The sequence below is a fragment of the Cebus imitator genome, unplaced genomic scaffold (genome assembly GCF_001604975.1).
Source record: "Cebus imitator isolate Cc_AM_T3 unplaced genomic scaffold, Cebus_imitator-1.0 Scaffold149, whole genome shotgun sequence".
Taxonomy (NCBI): domain Eukaryota; kingdom Metazoa; phylum Chordata; class Mammalia; order Primates; family Cebidae; genus Cebus; species Cebus imitator.
In genome coordinates this window covers 1,061,388-1,071,742 of record NW_016107464.1, presented here as the reverse complement: position 1 = coordinate 1,071,742, position 10,355 = coordinate 1,061,388, and the positions used below count along the sequence as shown (strand labels likewise).

Sequence of the window (10,355 nt, the reverse complement as noted above, 5' to 3'; positions counted from 1 at the left end):
AAAAGAAGAACAATGGCTAACAGTCAGAGCTTGTTATGTGTCAGCCACTAAGCTAAGGGCCTTACTCAGGGTACCTCATTTAATCCTAAGAAGTAGATCTTCTACCATTCCTGTTTTACAAATAAGGACACTAAGACACAGAGACTGGAGAATTTTCACCTTGCCACACAGCTAGTAAGTGGTGGAATCTGAATCCCAACCTAGGCGCTCTGTCTGCAGAGTCTCCCTCCTCTGCACTGTGTAACACATGCTGTTCCAAGACCAAGTGGCAGATAGATGGTGTGAGGTGGAGGCAAAAAGCGCAAATCCTAGCGCACCTGGGTCCAAATCATGCTCCAGTACTTACTCGCGGTGTGGCCTTGTGCTCTGAGCCTCGTGTTCCTGATGAGTAAAACAAGAATAATAACACAAAAATAATAAAAACTACACCATAGTATTGTTTTGGGAAAGTTAAGCAAGGTGATAGTGGTAAAATCCTTGATATAGAGCCTAGCACATAGTAAACAATCAGAAATACCATTACTATTATTATGATTAATGGATGCAAAGAAGCAAGTCAGAAATTTAAGAAGGAAATGTTCCCTCTCCCTCTCCACATCCAAAAGAGGATCTAAGACTTGGGTAACAATGGGTGAATGGGCATTTCATATTTAGTTTCTCTTTCGAGGCTTTCACTTCTGATCTTTCTCATAAGGATGGGAAGTCACTTGTGCCCTCCCCCATCGGTCGATTCCTTGAAATTTTAAAATTTGTCTGAATATGATCTGGCCAGACCCTCTCCTTAGAAATCCCCTCTTGGTTCTCAGGACTGAGAAAAAGGGAGAAAATGAAGGGGGCTATTCCAGGCCAGGCTCCCTCCAGCTGTTCCTATGGCCCAGGTATTGGACTTAGGAAAATGGTAAATAGGGGAAGGGGAGGGCTTGATGAGCCCCAGAGTCCTGAGAGGTGGGATGGGGGTCCTGGGCCTCCTCCCAAGGTACGTGGCCTTTCAGCTCTGCTTGCCCCAAGGGAAGGACTGGTCCCCAGATGGTGGGTAAGTAGGGACTGTGATGACCTCAGAGGGCACCCCAGGTTCTCATGGTTGTCCTGAGGGCACCAGGAACCCTTCTTCACCACCAACCTCCCAAGGAAGAAGCGCCAGTGAGGACAAGGGATAAACCTAAGGAAAGGGGCACAGCTCCTCACTGTGGCCCCCACCTTTGACCCTTACTTCTGAACCCCAGTCCCATGGTTGATGATGCAAATGCCACCAATGGGATGACAGGGCAGTCCCTCTCTCTGGAGAAACAGTGCACAGCCCCCTTTTCTGGATCAGACTGCAGACCTACGTTCTCAGAGCAGGAGCCAAGGAAAGCACAGGGAAAGGGCAGCTGCAGGGAAAAGAGGGGGGCAGGCTGAGGGTTCTGCCAGAAAGAGGGGGACAGCAGGGGAATCACAGGCAGAAAGGGGAATTTCAGGCAGAAAAAGGGCCATAAATAGGAAGCTGCAGGGCTCACATTTCCAGCCTCACATCACTCACACCCTGCATTTCACCCTTGCATCCCAGTGGCCCTGCAGCCTCACACAGATCCTGCACACCAGAGACCACTGGTGCTCACACAGTTGGCCTGCCTCTGTTCACCCTCCATGGCCCTGCTACTGACCCTCAGCCTGCTGGTTCTCTGGACTTCCCCAGGTAAGGCTGAAAGGAGAGTCAGGGTGGGGGGCAGTGGGGGGTGCTGGCAGTGGGTAATGTCTAGATCTCAGGTTGCTTGGCACTGGATGCGAGGGACATGGCGAGTTCAGGCAAATGCTTAGGTCTGCATGTTTCGGTGAGCCTGGCAGGTCTGTGAGTGTGTGCCTATAAGTGTGGGTGTCCCTGTGCCCTGAATTCCAACCCAATGTGGGTGTGTCTCTTGGCACATCCTGGGGCCTGTGGCTGGGCTGTCTCTGCAAGCTCTATTTCCTGCTGCCTCCATTTCCCAGGCAGAAAGAGAGAACAGTATATATTTGCTTAAGGTAGGGAGAATGTCAGACACTGAGGCAAGACTGATACTCAAAAATTTTAGCAATTAATAAGGCTCCTAACACCAGCCTACCCCCCCACACACCTCTCCCACACTGTGATCTGCATCACTCTACTTGCTGGATTGTCCTGGGAGAGAGGTTGAGGTGATCAGGGCAGCAGGAAGCCATTTGTGGGGCTCAGGGCAGTGGTTATTTACAGAACAGTTTAGAAGTTTAACAACATATTTAGCAACCAGTAGGGCCATATTGGTGCATACTGGCTGAATACCAGTTCTAACTCCTCCCCCAGCCTCCACCACACACACACAGACACACACACACAGACACACACACACAGACACACACACACACACACAGAGGTGTCCTTAATCCGAGCTCGGGCCATGGCCACACCACCCTCAGGGTCCCTGTGTCCTGTCACCTTTCCCCATCCCAGCCCCAACTCTGAGTGGCACCAACGATGCTGAAGACTGCTGCCTGTCTGTGACCCAGAACCCCATCCCAGGGTACATCGTCAGGAACTTCCGCTACCTTCTCATCAAGGATGGCTGCAGGGTGCCCGCTGTGGTGTGAGTTGTGGGGAGGGTGTCTAGTCTTGTCTCCCCTTTTAGCCCCTGTTGAGACTCCCACCTTCTTATCCCCCTTCTCCATACCAAGCCCAATACCTTCAAGGAAATCCCTGAAATGGGTTCCCAGACATGGTCCCCAGGCATGCTGGATGCTGGGGCTCCATTCTCTCTGACCTCTCACCCCAGGTTCACCACACTGAGGGGTCGCCAACTCTGTGCACCCCTAGACCAGCCCTGGGTAGAACGCATCATCCGGAGACTGCAGAGGACCTCAGCCAAGGCAAGCCTGGCCCTCCCTGGCCCTGTCTCCTCCCTCTGAGCTCCTAAGATTCCAGCCCCTCACCCTTCCTCTCCTTCCTCCTCTAGATGAAGCGCGGCAGCAGTTAAGCCATGACAGCACCAGAGGGAACCTGGAGTCTGAGTGAAGCATTGTGAATTACTCCCTAACCTGGGGGAACCGAGGACCAGAAGGAAGCACCAGGCCTCCAGCTCCTCTGCACCATACCTGACCATCCAGGCCAGGGCCTGGGGTGTGTGTGAGTGTGAAAGTGAGCAAGAGGGTGAGTGTGGGCAAAGCCACTCCACCCCCAGACTGCAATGCTACCAATAAAGCCACCTGGTGTTTACAACTAATTGATCACAACCAGTTACAGATTTCTTTGTTCTTTCTCCATTCCCATTGCTTCATTTGACCAGCCAAAAAAAAAAAAAAAAAAAAGGCCGGGCACGGTGGCTCAAGCCTGTAATCCCAGCACTTTGGGAGGCCGAGGCGGGTGGATCACGAGGTCAAGAGATCGAGACCATCCTGGTCAACATGGTGAAACCCCATCTCCACTAAAAATACAAAAAATTAGATGGGCATGGTGGCGCATGCCTGTAATCCCAGCGACTCAGGAGGCTGAGGCAGGAGAATTGCCTGAACCCGGGAGGCGGAGGTTGCGGTGAGCTGAGATCGCGCCATTGCACTCCAGCCTGGGTAACAAGAGCGAAACTCCGTCTCAAAAAAAAAAAAAAGCCACCTGGCACCCACAGATCTGTCTGTTTGCTGTCTAGCCAGGAGGACAGGAATAGGAAAGGGGAGGTGGGATGGCAGGATCTCTTTTCTCTGCTGCAGCCTAAGATGTCTCCTCGCTCACCTCCACCTAAGAACCTGATGCTCTGAGGATCAGCCTCATTGCTCTCCACAGTTCAGTGACACTAAGCTTAGGTCAGCCCCCTGAGTGAGCCAGTGTCTCATGCCTCCCAGTCTTTGCTCTTCATGGCAGGTGTTCAAGCATCCAGGTGTCTGAGGGATCCAGTGTCACTGGGGGGAAGGGAGTTGTCGGGAACCAGCTCTCATGGCTGGGGGAGGTGGAGTAGAGCAAAGGGCCCAGCTTCACTGTCTGGGGTTAAAGTACCCATGCCCTTTCCTCGGTCTGGCACACTCTTCTCTCTCCTCTCCCCATCTGGCTTCCCATCTGGGTCTGGATGTTTCTTCCTCCAGGAAGCCTTCCCTGACCCCAGGCTGGATTAGGTGGCCTCCCACAGTGCCCCTTCACAGCATTCATCACACTGACTTATATTCACTGGTTTGTCCAAATTTGTCCATGTTCTTGAACTGAGATCACATCTACCTTGGATTTCAGTGTTTTTCTGGTGTCCCGCATGCTGCCTGGCACAAGGCAGTGCCTCAATAAATATTTATTTAGAGAATGAATAAATATGCGAGGAAAGCTCAGCAGCCAGGGCTGAGGGCCCATCTGTCCATTCTGTCCATACAGAATCTGACCTCCAGGCCAGCCCTCCTCTCTCAGCCAGACTGAGCAAGGTCCAGCCCCAGCTTTGCAATCGTGGGGCCACGTCTCTCAGGGACACTGACAGACAGACCTGGGAGTCAGAGGTCAGAGACAGGAGAGAGGCCCACAGGTGGAAGAAGGAGTAGCCAGGGAAGCACAGGAGATTCTCTACAGAGGAGCCCTACCACCACCCCTGCAGTCTACATGGGCTCCAAGGCCCAAAGGCAACACTGAGACCAGAGACGTCTCCCCAGATGGGATCAGAAAGGAATCTCAGCTCTAGGAGATGAGAACCATGTGACTCTTGGAGCATCCTACAGGGCTGCTCTGTACAGAGTGGGCTCCTCATACTTGGAAAGTACCCTGGGGAAGCAGGTTGGCCTCCAGACGGTGTTCTCTAAGGGCCTGCCCAACTGGGAGTGATAAGTCTGTGCCACTGGGGTCAGATGACAGCAAGGAGGCCAAAATGAGCACCGTTGCCTAGGAAGAGAGGCTGTCATTATATCAGGTATACTTCAGCCAGCAACAAAATCAGGCCTGAGCAGGTGCTGGAAAGGGAGACATGGTGAGGGAGTTGTGGCAGTCCCTCCTCACCAGACTGAGAGCATGACATCCTCTTCCTCTCCCCTGCTCCCAGATGCAAGTGCTCAAAACCTTGGGTATCCCAGGCCTCAGAATCACCTGGGAAACCAGGTAGGTGGGAGAGATAGGGATAATTTTCAAGAACAGCTGAAATAACCCATCCATTCATATGCATCCATGCATCCATTCATTCAGCTGTTTCTGCATTCATCAGACCTCCATCCATCCAACCATCTACTCATCCACTTCCCACCCAGCCATTCTTTGATCCAACCACCAAGCCAGCCAGCCATGGCATTCTAGATCTCCCAGCTGTGGACCTTGTGCCCCGCACCCAGCAAGCAGAGGACAAACGCACATGGGAGGGGAGTACATTGCCTGAAGTCCTTCTCAGTGCCAGTGAAATTTAGAGGAAGTCAGTCTGCCACAGAAGCAACGCAAGTGCTCTCTCTGGACTATCAGAGGAACACACAGACAGAGCAGGGAAGGCGAGAGTGGGAGAAGATGCCACCAGGACAGGGGCCCCTGGACACTACCTCCATGACACTGCTGCTAGGAGGTACAAGAGCAAATCCTGAACTCACTGCCTGGGTCAGAGTCCCATGATCCTGTCTCTGCCCCCACTCATTGTGTGACTCTGGGCAAGTTCCTTTCCCACTCTGCACCCCAAGACCTCAGTTTCCCCATTTGTCAGATGTGAGAGAGGAGCTTGATATTTTAGACTCCTTCCAAACAAAGACTTGGCTCCTGAAGCTTTGGTTCTCACGCTAAACCCCCAGTATTTGCATAGGCTCCCCACAAAGTCCTGCAGGTCGAAAAAACTCTCCCTGGGGCCACCCTCTGAGATCAAAGGAGGAATTGAGTCTCGGAAAAAGATAAAATAATCTAGGAGCTAGTGAAGTGCCTTGGATTCAATAGACTTGTGCTTGACCCTGGAAGCTTGGGAAATGAAGAATTTGGAGGAAATCTGAGGGTGGACACTAGAACCCCAGGGGAGATGGCATGCAACCCTCCCCACCCTGTCTCCAACCAGTGTTTTCCATCCTAGCTTTCTGCCTTCCTCTTTTTGTCACCCCCCAACCATACCAACCCATCCTGGGCACTGGGTCTTACTCCCTTATCTCCCTTCCAGGTACATAAGCCCAGCAATCTGAGCAATTGCAGCAACTGAGCATCCTGCCCCACTCTAACATTCTCAGCACTGTGACTCCATTTAATCAACATCTGCTTCCTGTATCACAATCAGTCACTGAAGATTGTTGCATTTTCATTTATCCAGAGTTCTGGTGGGCCAGGAGCCCACCAGAGGTTGCCAGCTCTCTGAAGAGCAGTGTGGACTCCTAGTTCCCCAACCAGGATATGTAGGCCTTGTTGTCTGCCTCTAGATAGACCTTCCTCTCTAGGGCACATGGCATCTGTTACAGGCTCAAGGCCTGCAGCTGGGTGATACTTACGATTCTAAAGTCCAATATTTCAGCAGCCAATATCTCCCTAAAAGTATCTGACATCCGGCTGGGCACAGTGGCTCATGCCTGTAATCCCAGCACTTTGGGAGACCGAGATGGGTGGATTCACCTGAGGGAGGCCAGGAGTTCAAGACCAGCCTGGCAGACATGGTGAAACCCCGTCTCTACTAAAAATCAAAAATTAGTCGGGCATGGTGGTGGGCACCTGTAATCTCAGCAACTCAGGAGGCTGAGGCAGGAGAATTGCTTGAACCCAGGAGGTGGAAGTTGCAGTGAGCTGAGATCACGCCACTGCACTCCAGCCTAGGTGACAGAGTGAGACTCCGTCTCAAAAAAAAAAAAAGTATCTGACATCCTGCTCAGGCTGCTCTTAGCCTTTGGGGCATGAAAACTTCCCTTTCCTATCTGTCGAGAGAGCTCTTTGGGGAGCTCATCCATCTCCATTGCCCACATCGCTCTTCTAGGGTCTGGCATGAAATAAGCCCCAATACACATATGATTAACAAAAATGAAACTGAGCTGGCCTTTTCCCACCACACCCCACGCCCCACCAGGAGCACATCCAGTTCTCAAGACAGCTGGAGCTATCTCTGTTGTGTGGTTGAGTGTTTGTTCAGAGCCAACTCCATAAGGTTTTGATCATGTTTTGATCATCTTATGTTCAACTTCTCGGCAGGCAAGATCCATGTCACCCCCTCTTTCTCGGCTCCGGGAAATTTAGAAAGCACCAGAAAACCATAGAAATAACAGTTTCATGAAGGCTCAAGACTCCTAGCTGGGAAATTTCCTCCAAGTGCCCCTCTGTAGGAAACAGCAGGCATTTCTCTGGTCAGATAACTTCCTAGATGACCCCCGAGACTTTGTGCATGTGGAAGGACATGGCTCTGAGTATTAGCTAATTCTCCACTAGTGCTTACTGGGTCCTCGGCACTACTTTATGTACTATTACCATTCTTATGTTGCAGCTGAAAAAACTGAGGTACAGAGGTAAGTCACCTATCCAGGCTGGACAACTAGGGAAAAAGCAGAGCTGGGGTTCCTGTCTGGGCAGTTTGGCTACAGAATATCTACTCTGAACTACTACACATACCACTTCTCTGAGCTGACCTGTCTCCTAATTACAAATGGAGAGCCGTACAGCAGGGCGAGATCTGGAGAAGCAGCCCATGGGAATAGGGAAAGCTGCTACTTTTGGCTGCTGGCCAAGTGCAAGTCTCCAAGCTGAGTCTTTTCTTGGCATTACATCACTGCAACCTCAAACAATCCCATGAGGTATCATTAGTACTATTCTATGTATAAGGAATTTGAAGCACAGAAAGGGAGAATGACCTCCCAAGTCAACTCAACTGGTGAGTAGCAAACCTGGGATTGCAGTTCAAGCCTCCCTGATGGGCAGCACTTGGACTGAGGGCTGGGGAGTCTAGTTGGGGTAGAAAAGCTAAGCTTGCTAGAAAGAGCTAGGGAAAAAACAAGAGGAGAAGCTGGTGGCCACAGGTAGGGTCCCAGCACTTGAACCTAGACATAAAGACATACCCTGGAGGGCTTCCAGCCTCCTGGGCCTCTGCAGTAGAAGAGGCATCAGCTTCCCCAGAGCCTCAAAGAGGGGATCTACTCAGGCCTCAGTTTTCCCAACAGTGAATCAGTGTAGAAGGGGATTATTGGGCTACAGCAATGCCCACCCTACCCCTATTCCCAAGGGAGTATCAGAGGCCAGGACCTGGTGATGTTTAAAGAAAAGGAGGAATGTAGGAACAGTGCTGGGGATCTGGAGGGTAGGGGTAGAGGCGGGACAAGGGAACCTGTGACAGGCAGGGCTCCTGAAACGGAATGGGGCCAGGTGTCTGATCGGCAGGTCATGGAGGACCTCTGAAGAGCAAAGCATCTGAGGGTAGCAGGGCAGCATCCAACTCCCAAAAGACCCGTATCTGAGGGCCACTTCCATCTCCCAAAGGGCCAGGGGCAGGCAGGGCAGGGTTGGAAGAAAAGAGCAAGGACAGACCACAAAGGATCAGGGTAGATGAGGGAGTTAGGCCTCCCCACCCTACTTCTAGGGCCTTCAGGTCTTCCCCGTGGCTCCAGTGGGATGCAGAAGATGTGAGCTGGCCTCGGCTCCAACCTAGAAGAGGTGGGAAAACTTTCACCCCAGCCTCAAGGACAACCAGATCTCCTAGGGCTTTTGATCTCAGAATCCCAGTCCCTGGAAATCTGAGCCTAACACCATCCAAGCCCCAATCACGATGCCAACCTCCTTCTCATCAGGCCATCAATTTCAAGGGTCCTCTCCCAAGAGGAAGCCAGCCCTTCTGTCAGGGCCTCAACACTGTAAAGTGCTCATCAGTTGAGGAACCCCCATCCCTGGCAGGATGTCCCAATACCTATTGTGTCCTCATTGCTGACAGGACTCCCATTAATGTCAAGGTCCCTTCATTACTGTCAAGCCACTATTCCTCTCAGGAAACCCTGCCACTGTCAGGAACACTCAACCCCTGCCCATCAGGCAGGACAGCAGCACTGCACAACTCCAGGGAGCACCATTCTTTCTGTAGTCTACATAAATGGCTCCTGGTATGGCAGCACTGAATGCCAGAGTATTGCTCTGAATGTTAGTGTAGGGCCTCCAGGGATCCCAGTGCTGCCATCACATAGGAGTCCAGCCCTGGGAAAACCCCTAAAGTGATGCCTCATCACTGTCTGCAACCCAGAACACTTATTCATTCCAGGCACTATTCTAGTTGCTGGTGATACAATAGTGAACAAGATAGATATGGTCTTGGTCTTCATGAAGCTTTCCCCTCCCCTCCAAAAGCAAAAGGCAAATAAACAAAAGTATTGATCAGGATTCTCACTTGCAAGCCACTGAAATTCACTGGCTGATTCCAACAGAAAAGGAGCTTATTTAAAAGACCCTGGGAAGATGCAGAAAATAACAAGAATAAGTGAGTCTAGGCAGCCAGAACCACTCCCAAAGCATACAGTACAGTACAGATGGTCCAGATAGGCCTCCAAGACAGCATGGTGGTATCGTCAAAAGGGGATGCCAAATGGCCAGAACAATGCTAATGTCCAGACAACTGGGGTCCTTGCCCTGCATCCTGTGTTTTAGATGACCCTGATCTGGCCTTCTTCTAATCATATCTTTGGACACAGGAAAAAAAAAAGTCTGCAGGACCAAGGGAGCACCCACCCAGAACTCATTCTTTTCTTCTAGACCACATTTCAGGAATTGAAAAACAGAGAATTTCCTGCCCAAATGACCCCAAGTAGCTGCCAATATCCATGTGGGCCTCTTCCTCAGATCTGTTTTTCCTAGGATAGACTATGTCACTGATATACACATACACACTACCAGGTCCAGAGGGTAGCCAAGAAGTAGCTGTTTGCAGGGAATGTAGGATTTCGTACGTACGGGACTGGAGTGTTTATGCCCAGGAACATGAGACCCTTTATGGTGCAGGATAGAACTGAGGATAGGGAGAAGAGAGGGACAAGTGGAGGGCTAGCAATGGGCTCTCCCCTTACCACCTCATTCCATCAGGGAACTCCAAGGAGTTCAAGAATTCTCAACTTGAACCTAGCCTCCAAGTTGTTTTGAAAGTATATTTTTTACCGGGCACAGTGGCTCACACCTGAAATCCCAGCACTTTGGGAGGCCAAGGCGGGCAGATTATGAGGTCAGAAGATCAAGACCATCCTGGCTAATATAGTGAAACCCTGTCTCTACTAAAAATACAAAAAAATAGCCAGATATGGTGGCATGCGCCTGTAGTCCTAGCTACCCGGGAGGCTGAGGCAGGAGAATTGCTGAACCTAGGAGGCGGAGGTTGCAATGAACCGAGATCACGCCACTGCACTCCAGCCTGGGCCACAGAGTGAGACTCCATCTCAAAAAAAAAAAAAAGAAAGTATATTTCGGCCAGGCACAGTGGCTCACATCTGTGATCCCAGCACTTTGGGAA

General features: G+C 51.1%; 1 protein-coding gene across 1 annotated transcript; it reads left to right on the top strand.

Annotated features, from left to right (window-relative positions):
* Positions 1-1,231: 1,231 nt before the first annotated feature.
* On the top strand, positions 1,232-3,213 carry CCL19 (C-C motif chemokine ligand 19). The gene is made up of 4 exons (XM_017543019.2): positions 1,232-1,675; positions 2,444-2,576; positions 2,763-2,856; positions 2,943-3,213. Exons 1-4 carry the CDS (start codon positions 1,627-1,629, stop codon positions 2,961-2,963), a joined length of 297 nt encoding a protein of 98 aa, XP_017398508.1. The 5' UTR covers positions 1,232-1,626; the 3' UTR covers positions 2,964-3,213.
* Positions 3,214-10,355: the final 7,142 nt, after the last annotated feature.